Source organism: Gekko japonicus, unplaced genomic scaffold (assembly GCF_001447785.1).
Source record: "Gekko japonicus isolate JY-2015 unplaced genomic scaffold, Gekko_japonicus_V1.1 scaffold52, whole genome shotgun sequence".
Taxonomy (NCBI): domain Eukaryota; kingdom Metazoa; phylum Chordata; class Lepidosauria; order Squamata; family Gekkonidae; genus Gekko; species Gekko japonicus.
The window spans coordinates 112,484-139,176 of NW_015168653.1; the positions used below are offsets into that span (position 1 = coordinate 112,484).

General features: G+C 42.0%; 1 protein-coding gene across 1 annotated transcript in view; it reads left to right on the top strand.

The window, feature by feature from the left end:
* Positions 1 to 26,693, top strand: part of NALCN (sodium leak channel, non selective) — a gene marked incomplete at its 5' end in the record, with an annotated part of 154,275 nt that overhangs the window by 93,891 nt on the left and 33,691 nt on the right. The window contains 10 exons of the mRNA XM_015415105.1: positions 6,625 to 6,726; positions 7,122 to 7,191; positions 9,320 to 9,411; positions 13,628 to 13,750; positions 15,213 to 15,269; positions 15,476 to 15,596; positions 15,695 to 15,826; positions 21,751 to 21,918; positions 24,187 to 24,291; positions 25,364 to 25,470. Coding sequence (XP_015270591.1) covers positions 6,625 to 6,726; positions 7,122 to 7,191; positions 9,320 to 9,411; positions 13,628 to 13,750; positions 15,213 to 15,269; positions 15,476 to 15,596; positions 15,695 to 15,826; positions 21,751 to 21,918; positions 24,187 to 24,291; positions 25,364 to 25,470 — 1,077 coding nt within the window. The remainder of the gene's footprint in view (positions 1 to 6,624; positions 6,727 to 7,121; positions 7,192 to 9,319; positions 9,412 to 13,627; positions 13,751 to 15,212; positions 15,270 to 15,475; positions 15,597 to 15,694; positions 15,827 to 21,750; positions 21,919 to 24,186; positions 24,292 to 25,363; positions 25,471 to 26,693) is intronic.

Below are 26,693 nucleotides of genomic sequence, written 5' to 3' on the forward strand. Positions count from 1 at the left end.
GCTGCTTTCCATGTGATTTATAAGTTGCTCCCTGCTGCTGAATAATGAATCATCTTTAATCTTTGTGTGAGTGCATGTAAGAAAACTTAATATTTGAATGAGTATATCTTGATGCAATTGTAAAAGGTACCATAGGTGGGTAGATGTGATCAAAGGTGTTGTGCAACAGGGCTCACATGCCTCCCTGCCACAAACCCTTCCCATTGCACATACACACAAATCAGAAGTGGATAAGAAAATTAACTACCTGACTACAACAGCTCTGCAGTCACCAGTGTTCCCTCTAAGCTGAGTTAGTGTGAGCTAGCTCACAGTTTTTTAGCCTCCAGCTCACAGATTTTTGTCTAAGCTCAGGAAGGATGGCTCCAGAGCAAACTAATTTATGCAGTAGCCAAATTGCTCACTCACAACTTTAATGCCAGTAGCTCACAAAGCAGAAATTTTGCTCACAAGACTCCACAGCTTAGAGGGAACATTGGCAGTCACTTATTATTTATGTGGTTTAACAAGCCCAGAGTGTACAGGTTCTTTAATTCAACACAAGCAGAATCTTTGGGTCCTGCTCTTGCATGGAAAGCTTCATTCTCTTCTCTTCTGGGTGGGAAATGGCCTGCTCGCCAAACGTCTTAGGTTAAAGACCAAATATGTTCCCTGATCAGGGAGATCATTCAGATTGGCCCTTAAACTTCAGTGTGTCAGTGCTTCACTGAATGTAATCTTTGATTATGTTCATGTTTTCCCTGAGCACAGTTGTGTATATACTGCCCTTTGAGAACAAATCAGGAAAAACAATCCATTCCAACCCCTGAAGACATGGAGTAGCCATCTGGAGTGATTTAAAACTGCTTTTATATGGTACACGATGGAACATGGAACTCATCCTGGAGCATGGTTTTAAGCCCTCCAGGGTTAGCTCCCATGTCATAAATAAGGTTGCTAACCTCCCAGTGTGCCCTGGAGATCTCCTGGAATCCTCCAGATTACAGAGGTCAGTTCCCCTGGTGAAAATGGCAATTTTTGGAGGATGGATTCTATGGCATTAGGCCTGACTGAGGTTCCTCCGCCAACCCCCCCTTCCCCAGCTGTACCTCCAAATCTCCAGGGATTTCCCAACTCATAGTTGGCAGCTCCAGACATAAAAGTAAAATCTGACATTCTGTATAACAAGGTACCCAAAATAATGGACTAAAGTACTAGAGATGTACATTAAGATAATAACTAACCAAGATCTGACTGAATCACAGCCAGTGTTTAACATAGAACCAGGTGGTCAGACATGTTGTTCTGAAGCAGTAGAGCAAATTTAGAGTCCAGTGGCACCTTTAAGACCAACAAAGTTTCATTCGAGGTATGAGCTTTTGTGTGCATGCACACTTTTTCAAATACATTGGAATGGTAGGTAAGGTCTTTGCACATCTTTGTACATTTGTCTTTGTGCATCTTCATCATGTTACATGTTAATTTGCTGTTCAGCCCCTGTCTGTAAATTTGAACCTTTCCTACCATTCCAATATATTTGAAAAAGTGTGCATGCACACAAAAGCTAAAACCTTGAATAAAATTTTGTTGTTCTTAAAGGTGCCACTGGACACTACATTTGCTCTAACGTTTAATTAGTCCAATTACAATAATGAAACACATGGATCTGACCATAGTCTGACATATCACTGTTTGCTCTGTGTTTCTCCTGTAGTAAGAGGGCCAGCAATCCCATCATCCACTTTCAGCTGTTGATAGGTTTGGTAGTGAAAACACAGGCAAGCTTTATTCACCATTCATTTATACCAACATTCAAAGGGTTTTTCTTTCAGACAGACTCTAATACTAGAAATCAGCCGAACTGAGTGAAAAAATCTGAAATGAATTTTCGAAGCCACTAAACAGGTTAAGATGGGGTAGAGGGTTTATCTCTCCTTCCTTGCACTTTGTTTTTAGTTAAAAATAGACACCCCCATCACACACCCTGATCGTTCTGAGGATCCCAAGAAAGGGAGCAAAACTTTTCAAAGGCCTGTTCCTTCTGCCCACTGTGCAAGTGAGCATTTATTTTAGTTGCCTTTAAAACAGGGATGCTTTTTCTGCTCTGCATAAAAATTGGCAAGGATAACCTCCGCCTGAACATTTCTTTACAATTCTGCAATACTTGAGAATTTCATCCCAGCTGGGTAGAAAACAACAACACAAAAACAACTGGGTAGAAAACAACAACACAAAACAAAATGTGTTTTCCATAGAAAACAATGGAAATAGCAAAAAATAAAATAAAAAATCAAACACCTTTAAACCATTTCATGAATAATATTGCTAGTAATTGAAAAAAAATGACCTAAATAAAATGTCTAGTCACATCCCAGCTGGGCGCCCTGTGGTGCTGAATGTGACATCAGGATTAGTGAGAGAAGCATTTAACATTCCAATGCAATTTACATGAGCAGCTCAGTGTAGAATTTCAGACATTGCTGATATGATTTAAGAGCCAGCTATAGGAATTAGCAGCTACCCTTTCAATGTAACTCAGTAAGCTAAACTCAGTGAGCTGCCAGACCTGGAGAAAATACCTACATAGCATAACTGATAACCTCTTACTTATGTCAGGTCTCGGACGCAGTCACTCTCACCACACCCTTGTATTAGCAAGATTTCTTTATTGAAAAGTGAAAAAGTTCCAAGCATGGACAGATTCTGTGTCAGAACTGACACCCAGATGCCAGGACCAACCCTATACTACATACAAGACATCCCCCCTAAGTCACACTACCCAATCAATATTCTCACTCAGCCCGCCAAGGATCCAAACTTGCTCAAAAGGCTGCCCCCTGCACCTGCCACTAACCGTTGCATTATCTGGACATTCCCTGCCCCAAGGTCAGGTGGGGTACTGAGATAATACGTTTCCCAGGGCCTCGTAGACTACTCTCAGCTTGCACTACATAAGCCGATACTCACACACTCAACTTCACACACACCCCTTTCTGGCCAGAAAGATAAACAGTATGTAGATGAAAACAGAGGACTGAGTTCTTCTGAGAAAACAATTAACCCCCGAGGCCACAGAGTCCAAGCGTAGGTAGACAACATCAAATGACAAGCGAGGCTCGAGCTTGACATTATATTATGTACCATATCACAACTAGAGTAGAACAGTAGTCTCTGTATGGCATAGGCTAAGCCCACCTTGTGATCTGCCAGACTCAGCACAGTTTCTCTGATTTGGGAAGCCTTGACTTCAGGTGCCGGTTCACCATTACATTTGATGCAGGCAACTGTGTGTATTTCTTCCCCACAAACTAAGATTCTAAAATTAGATAACAAATTAGGTTTAGTGTGCCAGTTTCTGGGAAGGAAACTAACTCCAATTTAGCCAAACACTAACAGACCTTATGGCAAATTGTCATTTGAATCAAGGATTCCCAAACTAAGAAATCTTCAGTCATGATATACTGAGCGGGGGGTGGGGTGGACGACAGACAGCCCAAGGTCTTGCCCCTTTCTCAAAAGCACCAATCCCCTTCAGTCCTGTTTGGTGCATGAGCAAAGAGCTAGCAGCCAGTCAGGATCCTTGGAAGGGCAGGAGGAGCTACATGGGAGGAGGGAGTGAGAGAGAGAAAAGTTGTTAACATTTGGTCAGCTCAGGCAGATAGTCTTAAACCACTTTAGAGTCCAGTGGCACCTTTAATGCCAACAAAGGTTTCTTGAACTGTCAGAGAAACCAGTGAATTTGTGGAGGTAGAATTTGTGTCTCCAGAATGTTAGGCTCCTGTTTTGGGAGACTTTGGAACCTGTCTTTTGTGATAAAGCAAACTATCTTGAGGAAGAGACTGTAGCTCTCTCGAAGCCTCAGTTTCTGAGGAAAACTAGTGAAGGATTTGCGTTCTCTGAGAGGAGCTTATATTTACACTGTGAGAATCCCGAGACTGAGGGGAGACTAATATTCGCCTCAAGAATGCAAACCTGGCTTCTCACTGTTCTCTATTCTCCTAAATCAGGGGTGTCGAACTCACTGGAAATGTGTTATTTAAAGTTTTAAAAAATCTTTAATTGTGTTTGTCTGTGTCCTTTATAAAGTTTATATCTCTGCTAGCTGGCATTACCTTTTATGACACACATGGCCCGGCCCAACAAAGTCTCATTTATGTCAGATCTGGCCCTCCTGATAAATGCGTTCGACACCGCTGTCCTAAATTATCAATTGTAACTTAAAATGAATGTGCTCAGCAAGACTGTGTTGTACCTCTAAATAAAGTTCGAGTCCAGTAGCACCTTTAAGTCCAACAAAGTTTTATTCAAGGTATTAACTTTTGTGAGCATGCACACTTCCTCAGATACACTGAAATGGAAGTTACCAGTCCATACATATAGGTAGAGAGTGAGCAGCAAATTAGCATACATAATAAAGGTGTTTAGCAGATGCAAGGAGCAAACTGGAATAACACTTCGTTTATATGGTCAGCATTTGTTTGGGTTTAATTCCAGGGGGAACATAGTGAAAGAAAGAAAGATCTCAACATTGGAGTTTGATGGGCAGATGTACCCTTCTTAACTGTGGAATGCGGAGAGTAATTCTGCTATCACACTCCATCGAACTTTGTTCTGTGGCTTCAGGCCAACATGGCTACCCACCTGAATCTATACCTCTAAATAGTTTCTATCTTCTTTTCTGAACCATCTTATTTCCCTATCCCTGGGTGTAAATAAAAAGTTACTGCTCTTTTTCTGTTTCCCCCAAGGGTGCTGAACTTATTTTATTCAAAAGTCATGTGGGTCAAGTCTGTCAGGTGGAGGGTCAGGGAAGAGACCACCTTGGTCAAGCTTTACACCATGCTAATGATTATTCTATGATGGTTGCTGAGAATCAGAGTTAAGCCATGGAATTTTTTTTTTAATTTCTATTTCCCAATAAATGATGCTCATGCAGACTGTATGGTGCTGGGTGATATAAACCACAACGTACCATTTTTCTCTATACAATGTTCCTCTGATGTTTTTACTGTGCTTAAGGGGAACAGTCTCTTCTGCATAAGATCAGTTTTCAGTTGGTGTAATTAGTTAAATTTGAAGCACTTCCTTTATAGTGGCTGAAACAAACTATGGGGAAAATACATTATTGTGGTGCTGGAATTATAAATTCAATTTTGGCAGCCTGATGGTATTTCAGTACATTATTTGTCTGGTCTGGTGGGGGGGTGGAATTCTTCAAAAGAGAATGACCTTATTGACAGAATATTGACAGAGTCTACCTTTTAACATATTTAGTAGGCTGACTTACAGCCAGACAGTTCCATTGGTTCAGGTATCTAAGGGTGTTATCAGTAACTTAGGTAGTCCAGAAGATTATTAAATGCACAACACTCTTATTTGATCACTGTGTTTCAACTAATATATAGTGTTAAATTTCATTCTGCTTACTAAGACGTTTCAGCAGAAACAGTTCAAAAAAGTTATTTGCTGGTAGAGAACAGTTCTCAGGAAATTATTTTAGTGACCTTTGTCTTTGTAATAGTTCATTTCATAGATGATGATGATGATAAAAACAGGGTTTGGATCATTGACATTGCAATCTCAGGAGACAGTAGAATAGAAAAGAAAGGAGAGGATCATGAAATACCTAGATCTATGAATAGAGTTAGAGAACCTCTGGGAGAAGGAAAAGGTTACCATTGAGCCCTTGGAGCAGTGCCTAGAAGCCTCAATAAACACCTGAACATTCTTGGGCATTGAGCAAATAATACCAGCTCAGCTCCCAAAGCATCCTGTGAAGATATATAATTCCCAAGAACTTGGCTGGATCTCAAATTGCAGAACACCATCTACCATTCAGATATCTGACTGTGACAATTCATCATCATCATTAATAACAAATTACGTATGGGTTTTCAAGGAGACAGAGATGCATAGCAACCCTAGACTAACTTGGTGGTCCCCCATTAAAGTACTAACTGTGGCCATCCCTATTTATTTTCTAAGCTCTGGCTAATCTGGACTACTCGAGTGTCTTCATTTCTCTTTGCACAAAATAAAACTAGCCATCAGTCTCTTTTCTTCCAGAACTTCAGCTAATACTCTTGTCTGGAAAAGAAGTAATTAGGAAACCTGAGAAAGGAAAGGGATGGGTGGCTAATGATCTCTTATTCTGAATATTGACCTGTTCTAAGTATTGGCTGAGGATAAGGAGGGATGGAAGAACACTCAACAGAGTCCTATGCAAATGCTGTCTTGCAATTGGAGCAGCACTCTCAAGAACTGGATCATGTGTTTTAGTTACTTATCTATCTGGCATTTGGGGTTGCTGTACATGGTGCCGGATGTTTTTTTGATCCCCATAAGAAGCTGAGGTGGTCAGGGTAAGGGGCGGGGACAGGGGAGAGGGAAGAAAACCCAGTATGGAAAGTTGTAGATGAGAAAAGGTAAATGGTTAAGTTAGTGGGAGGGAGGGAAAAGAAACAGGGAGAGAGGAAATGGAGCATGGTGAAAAGGAGAGCCGGAGAAAATGAAGAGGGGAAGTAGGGGCAAAAAGGAGATAGTGTGGGAAGGGAGCCAGCAGGGGAAAACTGAGATTTCTCCTTCCCTGTGACTCCTCATGGTTCCCCGGTTGTTAGCCACCATAATACTATTTCATTTTCACAGGGCCTGCACTCGTCAGCGTATGTTGAGTGGATCCTTTGAGGGGCAACCTGCAAAAGAAAGATCCATTCTTAGTGTCCAGCATCATATACGTCAAGAACGCAGGTAAATAAGAGATACAAAAAAATATTTAAGAAGAGCGGACAGTGTGAGGCATTGCTTTAGACACTTCTAAATGAGGACTGACTTGCACAAAGAACTGATCTGTCCATTATTTACAGAACGACACTGAAATTCACTGAAATGTACAAAGAGGAAACATTCCTTTTTTAAGCATAACTGAATTCCATGTCATTAAAGTTATCAGTTTAAAACAGTAAAAGAGTAGGAAAAGAATTATTTCACTGTGTCTGACTGGCTTGGAGAATCTTATAAGCTTCTGATGTAAGTTGAGAGAAAATTATTAGAATTTGATATACTTTGGTCATATATAAAGATAATGTTTGGTCTTGGTAGTTTGATCTAGGTCTTTATCATCCAAATGAATGTGATTGTTTCAGGTCACTGAGACACGGCTCCAACAGTCAACGGATCAGCAGGGGGAAATCTCTTGAAACATTAACACAAGATGTAAGTCTAAATACAAACTGCGGGTTGAGTAACGAAATTAGAAAACTCACGACATGACATAAATGCTGTCGTGATTGATTATATAACGCTATATAATACTGGTACTGATAATAATGTTGTGTTGTAGGATGTTAACTTTGTGAGCAGATCACTTTAAAAGGAAATGGCAATAAAGTTTATGATCTCTCCTTAAATGTTAACTTCTGAATAGAGAAACTTTGTATAATTTGCTTCTGTGGAGAAGCACAGATGTGACCTGTTTTTTTGATAGATTTGGCATGGTAAGGAAACATCTGCAAAAAACTGAGACCCTATCATTTTTTTTCCTACTAAGTGAAAAATGTGATACAATGTAGTGATCATCGGCTGAATAATGGTTCATAAACGAACAGGGCGGGTTTGAGCATGAAAAATTGGCTGGGGATAGAAAGGTGTTCAGCTGGCTCCAAATCCTCAGGCCAAAGAACCTAGAAATCCCTCCACTCTTCTTAAGGAATGCTGACCAAGCCCAGGGCTATTTTTGGGCAGGAACGGACAGGAATGGAGTTCTGGCTGGCTCCTGAGTTGGCCACACCCAACAGGAACTCATTAGCATAATAGGCCACACCCAACAGCAGAAACTCATTAGGATTGGCTACAGTAGGGGTGTGTGGCCTAAAATGCAAAGGAGTCCCTGCTACAAAAAAAGGCCCTGGGTTTTGACAACAAACAAGGTAAACAGAATAAGAAGCAAAAGGTGGGTGTGGCTGGATGACCACACTTCTGGCAATAGGGGGCTGTGGCCTAATATGCTAATGAGCTGTGGTGTCAGGGTGTGGCCTGTTATGCTAATGAGTTCCTGCTGGGCTTTTTCTACAAAAAAAGCCCTGACCAAGCCAGATCACAATCTACTGTAATTCGGTTTACTGATTACAGCAGTCCTTCTGCTAATCCCATCTCATCCGACCCTTCCCTATTTTCACTCCTCATGACCTTGAGTCAGACATGTTCTTTCAGAGTTGTTCTCTCAAGGGCAGTTCTTGAAAGAGCTCTCTCAGGAAGGGAAAGGGGTTATAAAATGCTCTGAGACTCCTTTGAGTAGTGAAGGGCAGGATATAAATCCAATCTCTTCCTCCTCCTCTTCTTCTTCTTCTTCTCCTTCTTCCAGAGATGAAGTGGTTGCAGCCAAGCTCTACAGGAAGACTTCCATGCTGCAGCAATCGCATTATATGGAATAGTCTCTGGGGATACAGTGTGGTGTCAGAATAGGATCCTGGTTCCCTTTCTTGCCCCTTTTTCTAAGATAAGATAAACTAGTCTTGGAATCTGTGGTCTAATTCCACACATGCTAGATGGCCTCTACCACAAAGCATGCTACCTCTTCCAGTTGCACACTGATCTTGCACAAACATAAAGCGCTAGAGAAAGAGAAGCCTACTCCATGGCAAAGGCTGTCTAGTGAGCATGAGCTTTTCCATAGGATCTAAGTCATAGTACACTGCAGAGTGAAAACTTCTCATAAGTTCACAAAACTTCACATAGGCATGTTTTCCCAGATTTCGAAAGTAGCCACCATGAAAAACAAAACTCAGTGGGATGCATTTTTAAGCAAAGCCTGTCCCATTGCCATGCATAATAACAAAGAATTAATGTAAGTTTTTGTTCTTCTGAGATCATTGTATAGACTCCAGTTTGTAAGGAACAGATAGCAATAAAGGTTTCCTTATATCAAGTAATCATTTTCTACTTGAGTAAACTAAATGGCATTAAAGGGTTAGAGCACAATCTAACCAATGTTGAGCCCTTTGAGTAGCCATTGGTTTCAGTCACTGAGATTTAAGCATGTGTCTAATTCTCCCACTGAAATCCATGGAATGGAAGAATGCTTAATGGTGGCTGGATCATGCCCTTGGCTAATGTGTTTAATGGCCGAGTATCCAAGCTGCAGTAGCTGGATGTAATTACTAATCAGGTTACTAGTCAAGGTTTTTCAATACTGAATAAAAACCTTCATCACACAGTAGTAATGTTCAAAGAGAAAACTTTGAAGGGTTATATGCAATTACACAAATTGTCTTGTTTTGATCTTACAGAAGAAGAAAAAATAAGAGAACTGTGGGTTGTTTTGTTGTTGTTGTTCTGCTTCCAGCATTCTAACACAGTACGGTACCGAAATGCTCAAAGGGAGGACAGCGAAATAAAAATGATCCAAGAAAAGAAAGAACAAGCTGAAATGAAAAGGTATTTTGGATTTTAAATATCTTCAGCTGTCTTATGTTGAATGTCTTTACTGAGTGACAGATCAGAAGGACACTAATGACCACTTCATATTGATATTCATTTTGATAAGAGTGGCAATAATGAAAGGTATCATTAACAAAGGAAGACCATATATATAAACTGTAGCTGTTCCTTTTAGAATATATGCAGAAGGGGAAGACATTTTTAAGGACAATCCACATTCATACTAACTCTATATGAGTGCATTTCATGTTTGAGAATGGGCAGAGCAATCCTGTGTTGTGCCTGCTCTGCGGCAGATGGCAACAGTGCAACTCCACAACCGCTAGTCCCTTTTCCTAAGGGGAAAGTTACACAGTGGACAGCCGCAAAAGAAAGGTGTTTTCATAGTTTCCCTGGCTGCTGCTGTGGAAAATGCCTCATGGCATTTTCACATCAGCATTCCATTCCAGCGTTTTTGCTAGATATGAGTGTCATGATAGACAGGCAGGCAGGACCAATCAGGGTCATGTTTTAAGGGAGCTTTCCCAAGCGTCCATCACTGGCAGGGGGCAGAGAGGGCCAGACCAGAGGAGCCATGCTCGTTGTCAGCAGCACATTCTCCCTTAAAGAGACCAGCTCCCGTCAGAAGCCCTAGGCATCTGTCGGTTGGGAGCTGGGCATGAGCCATCCACCCAGTGGGCACTCCAAGCTGTCACATGGCACACACAGAGTACAGGGCTCCCAAGAGCCATGATGGACAGGGTGGTCCATTGTCACAACAACATGGATGTGTGGGTGCCCTCCAGTCAAGGGCATCCTCGTGCCACTCCTGCTAGAGGATGAGCAGGGGGGTTGGCAAGTGCGGAGGGGGCACGGAGAGCCTCTGATAGGTCCCCCAGCTGCCTGTTGTAGTGGTTAAGAGCACAGACTCTAATCTGAGAGAACTGGGTTTCATTTCCCACTCTGGAACATGCAGCTGCTGGCGTGACCTTGGGTCAGTCATAAGTTCTTTCAGAGCTGTTCTCTCAAGGGCAGTTCTTGGAAGAGCTCTCTGAGCCCCACCTACCTCACAGGGTGTCTGTGGTGGAGAGTATATAGAAATATTATTTCTAAATTCTCATCCTTCTTCCTGTGATGACATTCTGACATTCTGTGTGTCTTTTCCTGTTGCAGGCCAGATGGCCTAGTGTGATTTCTGTCACTTGACCAGATGGCTGAGCCACCAAATAGCCATGCCATATAATCATGCCAGATACCCACATTCCTTAACACCTCTCTACTGAGAGCCAGACTTGAAGGCTCCTCTGTATGGCCTACATGGGCCATGTCACGTACACAATGGAGACAGCTGGACGTTAGATCACCTGACTGCAGGCAGGGCCTCTGACTTCTTAGGCAATCCCCACACACCTGATGTGGCAGCTATGGCAACCAAAAATTGGGCACACACCCCTGCCGCTCATGATTGGCTGATGGCCACAGCTGATGGTGACTGGCATGGGGGGTATAACTCCATGGTTCTTTAGAGAAGAGCTCTCTTGCTTCTCTTGCTCTTGCTCCTGGGACCCTGACTTTTGAAACAAAAAGTTTCTTTGTGAACTGACTGCCGGTTGCCAATCTTCTGTTATTGTGGATCTGTATCTCTGAGTAGTCCTGGATTAAAGCCCTGCACAAAATGGGATTTCTCTTCAAAATCCCTTGGTGCCTACCTGTACTGTTATGCAATGGACAATTTTGGACTACCTGATGCTACACTTAACTCGGTAACTATGATTATTATTAATGTGCAGTAAGGGCAAATAGAGGATTTTTGTATCCTCTATAGTCTCTTGTTATGCTTTGCACTGAATAAAGATCATTCATATTTGTAATTGACTCTGATGTGGTAATTGAACTCCAGGGCTAAATCTTGTGTCTAAGGTGACCACAGAGCTACCACTGTGAGAGTATTTGTGTGCATCTCTGAGTTAGAGTTGCTGATGTGTTAAGTCCCAGATGCCAGCTAAGAGATTGAATCTCTGCTCTGAGGCTGGGTGGGGACCCCTTTGAAGAGATTCTGGTGGCAAACTGTTGTGAATCCTTGAGAGAGTACAGACTATCTTGTGGATTTTGTTTAATGTGCTGAAATACAGGATTCCCTCTCACCCCTGAACTGGGCTGAGTGGGTTTAATCCTGTACAGGGAGGGAAAGGGATTGTAAGCCACTCTGAGACTCCTTCGGGTAGTGAAGGTCAGGGTATAAATCTAATGTCTTCTTCTTCTTCTGTCCCTCACTGATGTCCCTCACGACAGCAAGAAGCCCCTCCAGTTGCCTGACAGCCACCATCACAAATGCTGCCAACCCTTCCATACATTACTGGCCCATGTAGAAGGCCTCCCACCATTCATGCTGGCTCTCAGGCCTCTCCTGCTCAATTGCAGTCCACATGGATGATGTTGGCTAGGATGGACAGTACCAGCTGTGGGCCCCAGCAAGGGGCCAGAATGCTCCCCTCTTCCAGGCCACCAGCAGCTCTGACACCTAGCTCAGGGGGACATGCCTTGCCCTATCCTCCCATCTGTCTGGCAGGCCAGGGCCATAGCCATCCGAAGATGTTGAGTCTGACCTCTGGATCACCTCCCCCTAAGCCACTGGGCCCAGGGACTCAGTGATGCCCAGCGACTGCAGGACCAGAGTGTCCGGCATTGCCATACACCTCTTCAAGGTCAGGGCATGTAGGTGGTCCACTGATATCAGGGAATAGGGACCTAGGCATGGGGGAGATCACAGTGGACAGTCACTAGGAGCACCCTGGCTGTGGAGATGGGGCCATGATGATGACAGAGTCCCCCTTCTCTGTGGGGTCAAGTCCCGTCTGGTCTGGCTCAACCCACATGCATTCAGCACATTTGAAGAGCCAGTACATATCAATTGTGTACAGAATAACATAAGAGAAGCCTTGTTGGATCAGGCCAATGGCTCATCCAGTCCAACAGTCTGTGTCACACAGTGGCCGAAACCCAGGTGCCATCAGGAGGTCCACCAGCGGGGCCAGAACTCCAGAAGCCCTGCCACTGTTGCCCCCCAAACATCATGAATACAGAGTATCACTGCCCCAGAAATAGTGTTCCATCTATACTTTGTGGCTAATAGCCACACATGGACCTCTGTTCCATATGTTTATCCAATCCCCTCTTGAAGCTGTCTATGCTTGTATCCACCACCACTTCCTGTGGCTCTCCTTTTTTCTAGGATGTGCATAGCTTGTACACATGTAAGAACCTTCAGACATTATGAGGAATGTGCATAAGAAGAGGAAACGGGGCCAGCAGGCATCATCTTGCTCTCCCCTTTGTGTGTTCATTATTTGTGCTGTCCTGTGGTCTCAATACCCTCACTAAATATTCATTATTTATTTATTTACATTGTTCATAGTCCCCCTTTTTCACAGGGACTCAAGGCAGATTAAACATAGTGAGCCAGTACAATTGATAAAATGAGACATTCAATAACCAATGCATTGGGTTATTAGAAGTCTGGAACCACCAGAAAGAACTGAGGCATAGCATAATTATTCACATGACACATTAAGTGGTATAGAAATTACATAATAGGATCCTACTTACAGTAAGCTATACACAGCAGTATAGACCACAGTCCCTAATTATTTATCCAAACAAGTTTGTAAAACCATTTTATGCAGTGCAGCTCTATTGCCTTCTTTTTTCTGCCTTCTTTCTGAAGAGTTTGGAGGTATGTCCTCGCAATTACCCCCATGAGGTAGACTGTTGCTTTGCCGTTAGTAGGTGTTTGGCTGGAGAAGCAGTCAACAACAAGCCAGCTACAGTAATTTGCATGTTTTCCTTATTCCAGTCCACTGTAATTAACTATCTCTGCAGGCAAGAGAGAGTCAAAGCCTTACAATGCAGTCCTAATTAGGATTATTCCCTTCCAAGACCATTGAAGTCCATGGGTTTACAAGGGTGTAACTCTATTTAGGATTGCACTGTTGGCCATCTAACAGGGCTTCCAGTTGGGAAGGAAATTGGAGGACTGAATAAGGATGTCCTCATTGTGACTGGCCAAAAGCCAACCAGGGGAGCTGTACCTTTGTTTCCAAAGTGCAGTATTTTATCCTCTGTGCTGCAGTGATTCTGTTACTACAGTCTGTGTACCAAGTCACGGTGTGTATATTTGCCTGCATCTTTGTCAACGATTGACTATTTTGCAAGTTCTTATATTATTCTTTAAAAGGAAAGTCCAGGAAGAGGAGTTGCGAGAGAATCATCCATACTTCGACAAGCCTCTTTTCATCGTTGGCCGTGAACATCGATTCAGAAATTTCTGCCGAGTGGTTGTAAGAGCTCGCTTTAATGCGTGAGTATATGAGCAGTTTGCAGTCATGTGTTTGTTGACTTGCTCGAGCTCTGCATCCTCCTTCACCACACCCATCCAGTTTCATGTGCTGGTACGTTTCGTGTGCCTTCTGTAACTTTGTAATGGCAAGACAGCATCATCATGTTGCAAGTTTCCCCCACTAGCATTTCACATCAGTGGCAGCTGTTGATCGGAACTCACAATGTGATGATGATGTGTCATGTGGTTAGTATACATTTATTATTTCTAGCACAAATTCGTTTTATTTGAATTACGTTCCTTGAAGACTGGGTTTCATACGAGCACTGGGTGGTGCACAAAGATTTGTGCGCTAGGTTGCTCCGATGGTGCCTGAAAGTTTCACCTGACTTTGAACATGGCAACTAATAGAAGCATATTGTTGATTTCATTTATATTCCAGCGTTGATCTCCCATGATTTATATAGAATTCCCAGGAAGCCTCCCATCTGGACCTTGAGCAACCCCATACTTGTTTAGTCTCAGCAGAGTTGTATATTATGTGCTTCCCACCTACTTGGGAGGTAACAGGAGAGTGGGATGCCTAGTACTTTCTGGGAATGTACTTTCTAGAACAGTGGATAGTTAATGTTGGATGTTCTGAAAATTGCAGTCCCACAGAATGCAGTGGCAGAGGAGAAGTGGAAAAGTAGAAGTGGAGGGACATCATTGCAATAATTCTTTGTCCTCCAAGTTGTTTCCCATTGTCAACATCACTCCTCATCAACAGGTGAATTGGGGTGGGCTGGCAGAGGAAATGGGAGAACCTTTCTGTGGCTTGTGCCATCTGTACCATCTGGCAGCCAGAAAGCTCATCTCATACTCTCAACCAAAGGAGTACAAACTTTATCATCCCATCTAAAATTATCCAGATCTTAAGGAGTACAAACTTTATCAGCCCATCTAAAATCATCCAGATCTAGGCTTCCGGTCTGGCTAAGATGGAGGACCATGAAGTCCTGCATTTAAAATTACCTAACTGTACCACTGAGTAATCTTTCCATTAATTTCCATTAATTCGTTACTTGTCATTGGTGGCATTAAGAAGAAATTACTTCTTTTTCCAGTCCAGAATCAATTATCAGTCAGTTTCATCAGGCTATCCCAAGTTCTCGTATTATGCAAAAGTGATGCAAATAGTTGTGTCTATATAATTTTTAAATGTCTTTCACTCATTTAGTTATCCTCCCCCCCCCCCAGCTGAACCCAACATCTGAACAAAATAGTTTGGATTGCCTTTCATTGACTGCATTAAAATATTATTTTTAGAAACGTCACTCAGTCCTGGCACACAATCATCGAAATAGTTTGTTGTAGTTTTACTTAAAATAGTTTTTGTTTCAAAAACAGAATTTAAACTTCAACCCAAGCAGAGAGCAAGATGGAGGAATCTCTTATATAATATAGCTTGCAGGATTCTGAAGATGTGCTTCTTCTTTTACAGTTCTAAAACAGATCCTGTTACAGGAGCAGTGAAAAATACCAAATATCACCAACTTTAGTAAGTATTTTAACTTAATTTACTCTGGGAAATGGAAATCTTTTTTTGCCAATATGTTAGAAAAAATGTTATTAAACATTTGGAAAATGTTAAAATTGCGGAGTGTTTTTGGTTGAAACCCATCTATGCTGTATGTCCAATAGATGTATATCAACTCTCCCTCTAACGATCTTACAAGAAAATTTGTTGTTGTTTTCATTTTGCAGTGATTTGGTAGGATTGGTAACTTACCTTGACTGGGTAATGATCATTGTTACTATATGCTCCTGCATTTCAATGATGTTTGAATCCCCCTTTCGCCGAGTTATGCATGCGCCAACACTTCAGGTAATTCTGTGGATGTCTGTCTCATTTGTTGTACAAACGGATCTCTTTTCTTACCGTTTTAGCACTTAATGGTTATTGATCTTTGCTTTGCTTTCCAGATTGCTGAATATGTTTTTGTAATCTTCATGAGCATTGAACTTAATCTGAAGATCATGGCCGATGGCTTGTTTTTCACTCCAACGGCGGTCATAAGAGACTTTGGAGGTGTCATGGATATATTTATATATCTTGTAAGTTTGCATTCTTTATGGATTTTTCACAAACAACCCTTAAAATTCCTATGTTCATTTTTGAAGTGTTCTTTTCGAAATGTGAATTAGAGTCCCTGTAAGAAACTAAAAATAATTTTTTATTCATAGATTGTGTCAAACTTCAAAGTACTTTTAGTAATTTATCCATAATACATAGCTATTTACTTTTAAATGTTAGACAAACATATATACTAAAGTGTGATTCATTTGTATGGTTATGCTTCCTTGTAGCTTACCATTCTCCTGTCCAACATACACAGTTAACATCATCTACTTGGACAGTCTGTGGCTCAGTGGTTGAGCACCTGCATCTCCATTTACAGTTCAAATGCCTTATGTACCCAGTCTGGTGCTGCAGCTTTTTCATCTTGGATGCCTGAATGCTTATTCACACATGTGTATACATCCATCAGTGACACATTTGCTTATAGCTGAATCTGTGACCCGCACCACGCATCTGCCACCAGCCTCATTATTTATTTCTTTTATGTTATTCTATTGCATTTATACCCCGCCCTCCCCGCGAACGGGCTCAGGGCGGCTCACATAGGGCCCGTACTGGTTATCTAATCATAAGGGCCCATTCTTTCTTTTCATCATGTTTTCTGTCCCTAAATGTATTAGTTCTGATCACTTTACCATTAACGTCTCTCCTCAGAGCCCACTTTTCTTAACTCACAGCCTCCATTCCCCCAGAAAACGTATCTTTTAATTCAGATGAATGTGCATACCTTCCTTGGCATGCATCTTTTGTCATAGGGTATCATAGCTGACTAGACTTCAGAATAGGATGTGCCTCATTTTGTGCTGTTTATTCTGTGCCTGTACTTGGCGAATAGATGATAAATCAATTTATGTTATGTAATGTTGAATTACCAATATTTGGCATATAAATAACAAATCCAAATGTTATCTGAAAGAGTCTGTTTTAAAAATTCATATGAACTGGTTAACACCATGAACAAAACTTCTGAGTGAAAACATTGCGAGCTTGATTAAATCTTATAGAAATATAAGAAATAGAAATCAGAGATATAATGAATATAATTTGTCATAATTTGTATTCAAGCCTAATGTGCCTTCAGTCAGAAAATGAGGTCATTTCTCAAAAATCTCCATTCTTTGATCAAAAATTTTACATGGAATGTATATATTCCAAATTATTTCCAACATCTTGAAAAGCTACAACATAAATTTAGTTACCATCCGTTGTACCATATTCATGTGTGTGTTGTTATCTGAGAAAGGAGAAAGTTGCATTAATGTGTCCCGATCCTTTAAAAAACCCCAAATTGAGTGATTTTTAGACAAAAAAAAATAGATATGTATCATAGTCCTAAAGCACCATTGCTGGGAACTGAGCCCTATCAAAATAAAATGAGTCATGCTTCCAAGAAAAGGAGAGCAATCTAATGTCATTGAAACCAATGAAATAATTTTCTATGTGTTTTCCAATCCCATCAAAGCCAACCACACCTTTGTTTCAGTCAAGAAGCTACTAATAAAAGACCACCATGATGCCATTGCTCATAAGGAAGTCACAAACCCCATTAGATTGTCAATAATAAGTCAATAATAACTACTGTATGAGGGATCCGAGGCTCATATTCGGCTGTTTCCTTGTGGATAGACATATGTTTATATGCAAATGCTAGAAGTGTCAAAGGTAAAATGAGCAAGCTGGTTTGCTTAGTGTCAGAAGAGAACATAGACATTGTGGGCATTTCAGAAATTTGGTGGGATGAGGATAATCAGTGGAATATAGTGATTCCTGGATATAAATTATATTGGAAGGACTTCCGGTTTATGGCGGCACGCTGAGCAGACTCATCTCCCAGACCTCCCAGGGATGAAATCTGTGCACCAGCAGATAGGAGGGGGGGCCCACGTCTCGCTACTGACCCAGAGCCTGGTTGAAAGGCTCCTAGCCATGGGACTTTTGAGAGGTGGCCTCTTCACCAGCGCGATGCTGTGGAATCGAGGCACTTCTCCGTCCCGACAGTCCTCCTGCTGTGTGCCCATATGGAACTAGTGACGCTGACTGGGACAAGCGCTGGAGATCGAGCAGTTTAAACGGAGCTACAGCGAGGTCGCAAGACCGAACATGAACTGTGAGTCGGATTAGAGTGTAATTGACAATTTAAAAAGAAAGCTCCCACCCCATGGACTAGAAAGTAAAGCGAGTGGGGGAGGGGCCCCTCCCATGCACATGAATTAAAAAGCGAGACCCGAGCGGAAGTAAAAATGCTGAAATCTGTTGGAAGAGACTTACCAGGGCGCGGATGAGCATATATTCAAAGACTTTAGCAAATTTTCAGAATGTAAACAATCCATAAAGATGGCGGGGAAGAGGACTGAGAAAGAAAAACTTTTAAAAGCGAAAGTAACTGGGAGCCCTCGTCCAGAAGAAACCACCGAGTTGGCTAAGATGTTGGCAGAATCCCTGCACCCCCTGCTGGACCAGATGACTAATCTCAAGGAACAGCTCTCAACGATGAACCAAAGCATCATTACTCAGCAGCTTCAGTTGAATGAAACTCCTAAAATTACGGAGCAAACAGCTGAGAATGTGAAGGAATGTGAAGAAAAAGGTGCAAAAACTGGAAAAGAAGCAGGTTTCTACAGAAGAACAACTTTTACAGCTACAAATGGAGAAGGCAAACCTGGTCCTTCGATTCCAAGGTGTCCCAGAATCCAAAGGAGAGAATCTGAAGCAAATGATGAGCGAAGCATTAGCCCCAGTGACAGACTTGAAGGCGGAATACCTTATGAGCAAGATGGATATGGCCTACAGGTCCTATTCCGTATACATAAAGAAGAAGAATCTGCCTGGGGAAATAGTAATGAGATTCTCAAAGAGGCATGTGAGGGATTCTATCCTGAGAGTGACTGCGGGGTCACCCTTGAAAATTGGGGACAATACTATCAGGATCTTGAAAGACATCCCATTTGAAATAAGACAAAGAAGAAAGAAATATAAAGATTTAATTCTTTTTCTTCAAACAAATGCAATCGTTTACAGGTGGTTAATTCTAGAGGTGCGGTGGCTCAAGTGGTTAAGACGCTGAACTGCAGGCTATGGAAGGTTAGTAGTTAAGCAGTTTGAGACCCAAGTTGCCGCATGAAGGAGTGAGCGCCCATCTCTAGTTCCAGCTCCTGCCAGCCTAGCAGTTCGAAAGCAAGAAATTGCAAGTAGATAAATAGGTACCACTTCGGTGGGAAGGTAACAGCGTTCCGTGCACCTTGGTGTTTAGTCATGCTGGCCACATGACCACGGAAATGTCTTCGGAGAGCGCTGGCTCTTCGGATTTGAAACGGAGATGAGCACCGCAACCCTAGAGTCGGACTTGACTGGCTTTCGAGCAAGGGAACCTTTACCTTTACCTTAATTCCAGAGGGCGTAACCTTCAAACTTCAGGACAAAAAAGAAAGATTTCCAAAGCATGGGAGTTTTTGGGAATCCAGTTGGGTGAGCCAGAGGAGGTGGATAAAGAGGAGAAGGACAGCAAGTCCAGTGGCGAGTTGGACTCAGGGTCTTCCGGAGAGAACTCTCTTTCTGAAAAAGGGGCAGTCCATACAAACTGAGGAAAAGACAAGATAAGAAAAAATGAAGGCTGAAGGACTCTGAATTGTGCCTTTGAAAGTATAGCTTTTAATAATGAGATGCTATGGGGTTTCTCTCTAACATTTAAATCTAAAATTTAAATGATATTTTAGTATGTCTGACTACATTCAAAGAATATTAGCAATGTATGGAAAAAAATTATATTCAAGTTGTTTTAATGATCTCCTACTCTTGGGGTTTTAGATAGTAGTGGTTATATTTTCTTTCACCCTAATTGTAGTTCCCTTCCCTTATTTTCTTTGTAGTTTGTAGTCTAATTAAAAAATGCAATAAAAAAAATCCCCTCCGGGGGGGCCAAAAAAATTAAATAAATTATATTGGAAGGATAGGGAGGGAAGGGTTTCAGGTGAAGTGGCTCTGTATGTCAGAAGGGGCATCCAGTCCAGTAAAATTGAGGATCTAAGAGATTCTTTCTCTCTCGCCATTGTGAAGATCACATCACCCTATCCCTGCACCCTATGTTGGTTGGTGCCTTATGTGTGAGGCTGATGTGAGAGTGTCACTGCTGTGTGTAATTATGATTGGCGGGTAGTGAAACGGTTTTGTGGAGAGACTGTCGTTGCTATCATAATGGTTATATAAGCACCTCCTTCCAGTGGGGGGTGGTGTTGAACATCTGAGCATTTGGGTTGGTTATGTGTTGTTTCTCCCTCCTCTAGGGGAGGGGGGAGCTGACAAACCGTTTTTAAGAATTGTTCTGGAGGCTGTGCAGTAGGCCACTTGAAAATCTTTAATAAAGCTGGTTTCCTTGAACAAGTGTGTTACACTGTGTTGACTTCAATCAATACTTTATTTACAATCCATGACCAGAATACAAACCAGTAAGGAAAAAATAAAATAAAAATGACCATATAAAAATTAAGGTATTCAAATATAGAAGTGTATAAAAGTAAATTAAAACTAATACTAATAGAAATACAGTAGTTTCTAACATTGAAATTCTAATATAGAATACAATCAGCTACTATCTTCCACATTAAGTTGGGAAATATATATGGAACGTAGTTTAATTGGGAGCAGCATTTAGCAACTTTCCGGGTGATCTCTATGCTCACATCAGAGAGAAGTGTGTTAATGATCCCAGAGTCGGAGGTGTCAGGACAGAGCTCAAGTAATGGGGAGATAAGGGCAGTACGATTTTCATTGTAGAAAGAACAGCGAAGAAAGACATGCGCCATTGACTCTATCTCACCACTGTTACAAGAGCAAAATCTCTCTACACTGTACTTGAGTTCACCCCTGTAATTATCTTGGGATATTTTTTGTTTCCCCATTACATTGATTTCACCCCGGTTTCACCCCACACTTGTCCTGGGATAAATGGATGCTGTTATAACAAGGAATAAATGCAAGGTATTGTGTCACAAACTGAACTCTGATAAAACCAGGGATGAGATCCAAGTGTGGAAAGGACCACTCTCTCAGCCTAAACTACGTTGTAAGGATAAAATGGAGGAGAAGACAATGATGTGAGCCGCTTTGGGTGCCTATTGGGGAGAAAGGTGGCATATAAGTGAATTAAATAAAATTAGTGTTTTCTACCTTGCTACTGTGGGAGTGTCAGCACTGCGACTATATTAGATGGCCAAAGTAGCCACTGATATACCAGGATCGGTAGCATAGACTGCCCATGCCCATTTAGAATGGCATTCTACATGGGGCTGCCCTTGAAGACTATTCAGAAACTACAGTTGATACAGAATGCTGCAGCCAGAGTGTTGACTAGAGTAGGTTTTAGGGACCATCTCACTTCAGTCTCATTCCATCTACACTGGCTCCCTGTCTGCTTCTGGATGCTGGTATTGACCTTTAAAGCCCTGTATTGTTTGGTACTGCCTTTTCCCATATTCACCTTCAGAGGCCCGGCTTTGGTTGTCCCCATCATCTGAGGGTAGAGGGGTGGCAACCCAAGAAAGGGCTTTCTCAGTCATGACAACTAAACTTTGAAACTCCCTGCCCAGGGAGATTTGTCTGTCTTCCTCTACTGGTGTCTTCCAGCGGTAGGTGAAGACTTTTTTGTTTCGTTTGGCATACCCCCAATAATGGTTATTGGCCCACCTCTCTGATTCTGGTGTTATTTGTATATATTTTTTATTATTTTATCATTTATACTGTTGTTTTTAGTTGTTCAATGTTTTGATCTTTTTATATTTGCTGTCTTGGAAACCCTGATTGGATGGAAAGGTGGCTTAATTCTGTATAAAATAGCACATAGTCTTGTGCGTTCTTGTTTCACTATTTGATTGAATCCTTAGTCTTTTTAAATATCTTTCAAAAGGTAAGCTTGATATTTCTCTGCTGGATGCCTCAGAATGTTCCTGCTAAATCGGGAACTCAGCTCTTAATGGTGCTGCGCTGTCTGCGGCCCCTCCGAATCTTCAAACTGGTGCCTCAAATGAGAAAGGTTGTCCGGGAGCTCTTCAGTGGCTTCAAAGAAATCTTTCTAGTAAGTGCAGTTTTGTTTCCATTCACATTTTTTGTGGCTACAGAATGAATGCCCCTGACCGTAACCTAAAAACTGTAGGTTTGAAGTTCTGTTTTGTCTTGTGCCCTGCAACCATCTCTAATGCCTTCTAGTTATCTCCTTGTAAAGTAAAGGAATCAAAAATAACAGGCCATGGTGCTGCTTTTACCACTTGCTACAAATCTTTTTGCACATTCTGAGGAATTCATTTGCAGCACACAGTCTAGACATCTTTCCTTGAAATTACATTACTGTTAGAGACCCTAACACTTAGGCTTGGAGGCTATGACATTGTTCCTCACATTCTTTTTTCTGGCCACACTCCTCTTTCTCCACTGCAGCACCTGATTCCTCTCCCCTCTAGGTACTTCCATAACACTCCTTGAAAAACATTGGTATTGTTCAAGCAGAAGTAACTAGTGCGAAACAAAGCAGGCATCCACAGCAGTGGACAGGCAATGCAGAAGCTGGGGAGAAGTGCACGTAAAACCATGTCATAGGATCCAAGTAAATATGGGCAGCATTTGTTCTAGACAAATGGACTAATTGCTGTTATTAGAGCAATGCTCCCTCTAAGCTGTAGAGTCTTGTGAGCAAAAATTCTACTTTGTGAGCTACTGGCAATAAATTGTGAGCCAGCGATTTGGCTACTGCATAAATTAGTTTGCTGTGGAGCCATCCTTCCTGAGTTAAGACCAAAATGTGTGAGCCAGGGGCTATAAAGCTGTGAGCTAGCTCACACTAACTTAGCTTAGAGGGAACACTGCATTGGAGCATAGAATACAGTCGTGCAGGTATTTGGAGTACTGATGTCCATGCCCTTCCAAAGCTCTTAATAGGAAATGTGGAGAATCCATCAAACATAATGCTATGGGGACCCAAGGGTATGTATGAGTAGTCTGTGTCTGTGTTTGTGTGGCAGAGACAAGGGAAATGGATGCATACAGAGAAACATGTGTAGATATTAATGCAAATACAATGAGCCGTTTGTTGGTGGCTGTGCACATATTAAGATGAAATGTGAATAGTTGTGTATGATTGCAGAGAGTGTACATCCTGCTCAATATATACTAGTATTACTCCTCTGTGAGTTCATCATAGGAATCCATGTGCGTAGAACGTGACATTACAGCAAAAAATGTAATTCACATTGACAGTGATAAAATAGTAAATAGAATACTGATCATGTAGTATCCCCATGCTGCATCTGAAAGGTATGTCAGGCCAGTGGCCAACCAATGCTAAATTCCTTGGGTTACAATTCGGTCCTGGAGACCCTAACTGTAACTATTCCAGTAGCCATCTCACAAGACTTATTTCTGGTTCTTCCTCCCAGACCCCACGAGGAAGCAGATGGTCTCTCCTCCAAACAAACTGTTTCTTCACTGTTTTATCCTTTTTGTATCCTTTTACTACACTCCTCCCCAGCAAATTTTTGACTCAGCATGAACAAATCAAACATTGGGGTCTGTTTACAGTGCTCAGGAAGCACTGTTTTGCATTGCTGAGTGACTTATTGGCCCCAGCCCTGACTGGAAGACCCCCCCCCCAGATACAAGGGTGTAGATCCTACCCCTGTCCTACCACTCCACTGACCAAAGTTTTTAACTTTCCTCCAGTCTAAAGAGCCTTCCACCAACTTAAGTGGCTCTTTCTCCAGTGGATCCACACCATTGGTCCCAGTCACACGAGCGGGATACCATGCCGCTGAAGGGAGGCAAAGTAGAGCCGGAGCAAAAAGAACTGCGGGAGCGTGATCCGACGCGCCCCCGTAGCTCCATGCTCCGGCCTTCAGCAGGCGATCAGACGTGGCGTGGCAAAATGGACGTGGCGCGTTTGTGCGCATGTGCGGGATGGGGAACGGCGGGTGCGGCAAAATGGACGTTCCGCGTTTGAACGGTGCTGGCTGCAACGGGATACCAGCACTTCCCCGACCAGACACCTTCTGTTGCCGCGCAGCATCCAGTAGGTACTGCTCATTTCCTAGTACCTTTTCGATGCGCATTTGTGGGCTGAAGAGACGGATCGGGGACGGGTGCTTGCCGCTTCCCAGATGCCGCTTGATGCGCCCCGATCCGTCCCTCTTGCGGATCAAATCCTCCCATGTGACCGAGGCCATTGTTTCATACTTTGCAGCAAAACCCATAATCTTGATTAAATGAATATTAGAGGCATTCACAGAGGAAGGATCAAGCTATTAAATACAAGCTCTCTGAAGGAAGTTTGATTACTTTTAACTCACCCTTACAGGTCTCTATTCTTTTGCTGACATTAATGCTTGTTTTTGCAAGCTTTGGAGTTCAGCTTTTTGCTGGGAAGTTGGCAAAGTGCAATGATCCGCACATTATTGCAAGGGTAAGAACAAGTCTCTTTTCTTCTTTTATACATAACAACAATTCCACTGACTAAAAGAGACCCATTACTGAGCAGGGGAAAAGATATTTATTTATTTAGATACTTATATCCTGCTTTTCTCCCCAATGGGGACCCAAAGGAGCTTACAACATCATCCCCCCCCCAAGTGGTTCGTGCTAATATTTGAACAATAAATAACATGACTATACAGCTCTTGAGTAGTTACGTCACTACAGTGCAGAATTACCTGATTTAGAAAACAAGTTTGTCCAGTCCTAATTTTCCAAAGTATTACTAACTGAGCATCATTGCAGAAACAGTGTTCTTCTCAGTGATTAGATCTGGGATTTGGATTTAAATAAATAGATATCATTTTGAAGGTATAGCAGCAATGTTGTTAAACACAAGGGCAGCACTGACTTGATCTAAGAAGAGGCTGAACATAAGTACTTCTGAAATGACTTGATGGATTGGATACAGCCAGCCTTTTCTTTAAGTCTTACCCAATCCCAATCCTTATTACAACTTTTGGCATTTACCCATACTGTTCCCATCATCCCGAGCATAGTCTTCTTGCTGGCCAGAGAAGACCCCACCCTCCCCTTCTCAGCAGTGGGAAAGCTGGTTGGATCCAACCTGATGTATGATACATGAAAATCTTACATTGCTGCAGTGAGTTAGATCTGAAAGTTAGTCTGAAAGAAAGTCCTAATGTATTACAGCAGTATAGGCAGTGTAAAACTAGTGGACCGGCTGTTGGTGCTATTATCAGCTTTATCATCAATGCTGGTGGAGAGTGGAAAAGGAAAATGGGAGTCATCAAGCAGCTGACTCGTGTTTCTGATTTGATGTCCATGTGGATAGTTGGACAAGAAATGATATACACCCTTTGCTTGTAGGGTCTCCCCCCCCCCTTTTCCATGCATGTTATCATCCTTGCTGGAGCAGGAAGACCCATAGTTAAGGTGCCAGTTCGTCAGGTTATAAAGAAATATTTCCAGTTCTATGTATGATTCGTGGAATGTTTTGATTTATCTGTGATTTCACTAGAATTATTTTTTTGTTATGGCAGGAAGACTGTTATGGGATATTTCGAATAAATGTAAGTGTTTCCAAAAATCTAAACTTAAAACTGAGACCTGGTGAAAAGAAGCCTGGATTTTGGGTGCCCCGAGTCTGGTGAGTAGTTCGTTTTCTGTCTGTGACTTCATTCAAAAAAGTTGCAGATAATAATACTAGAATATGGTCCAGACACTAGGCTATTTAATAGTTAATTTATACAAAACAGAAAAATGAAACTGCTGATAACTACAACTTTAGCTTTTATGCATTCCTTGTGCAATGGAAACAATACAGCTCAACTATTCTAGCTGGTAACACCTATGCATGCTGGGTGTAGAGGCAGATGACATCAAATATGAGCTGGCTGTTTCCACATAAGTATGACTTTCCACAGTCATAGAAATCAGACCAATAGCATATACATTTCTATGTGCACCTAGCTTACACATGAATGTCTTACCATATTTGAGTGGTGTTCATGCAGATTACTGAATACCCTTCCCACCTCCACCATGCAGGAGACAGGCTGTGGTTCAGTGAAAGAGCCTCTGCTTTGCATGCAGAAGGACCCAGGTTCAATCCCTGGCATCTCCAGTTTAAAAGGACCAGGCTGTAGGTGTTATGCAAGACCTTTACCTGAGATCCTGGGGAGCTACTGCCAGTCTTTGTAGGCAATACAGACCTTGATGGACCAATGGTCTGATTCAGGCAGTTTCATGTGTGACCACGCATACACTACCAGTGCAAATGTCTGAATTGACCCACAGTGACTGTTCTTTCCAAGTATTACTTCCTACACTCTCATTTTAGCTCTAAATTGCACAATACACAGCACATCTGGATGCACTCTTAGTAATATTATGCCAAAAGCAATAGTACTGGTCTATTAAGAGCACCAAAGTTTTTAAGAAGTTTTACCAGCATGACTAGTGACTGATGGTACTGGTTATATGTAGCCTAGGGACAATAAAACAATTTAAGGCAGACAAAGCAATTTTCAAGAGCATAAAAGCTACAACAGAAGAGCTGGATATATTGGTTCTGCCTTGTAAGAGGAAGAATTACATTTTCTGTTGCAGTCATGTAGATCTGGTGCTACAGCACATGCATAGTTACATGTTCTGTATATGGCTGAGGTCACACACACTAAATAATCCACTTTCAATCCACTTTCCAACTGGAATTTGCCAGTTCACACAGTAAAATCCAATTGGAAAGTGCACTGAAAGTGTATTGAAAGTGGATTATTCAGTGTGTGTGACCACAGCCTTAGAGCTAAACAAAGACCAAACCACTTACATGGTAGATCTCCCAAGGAAAGTTACAGAATACACTCACTG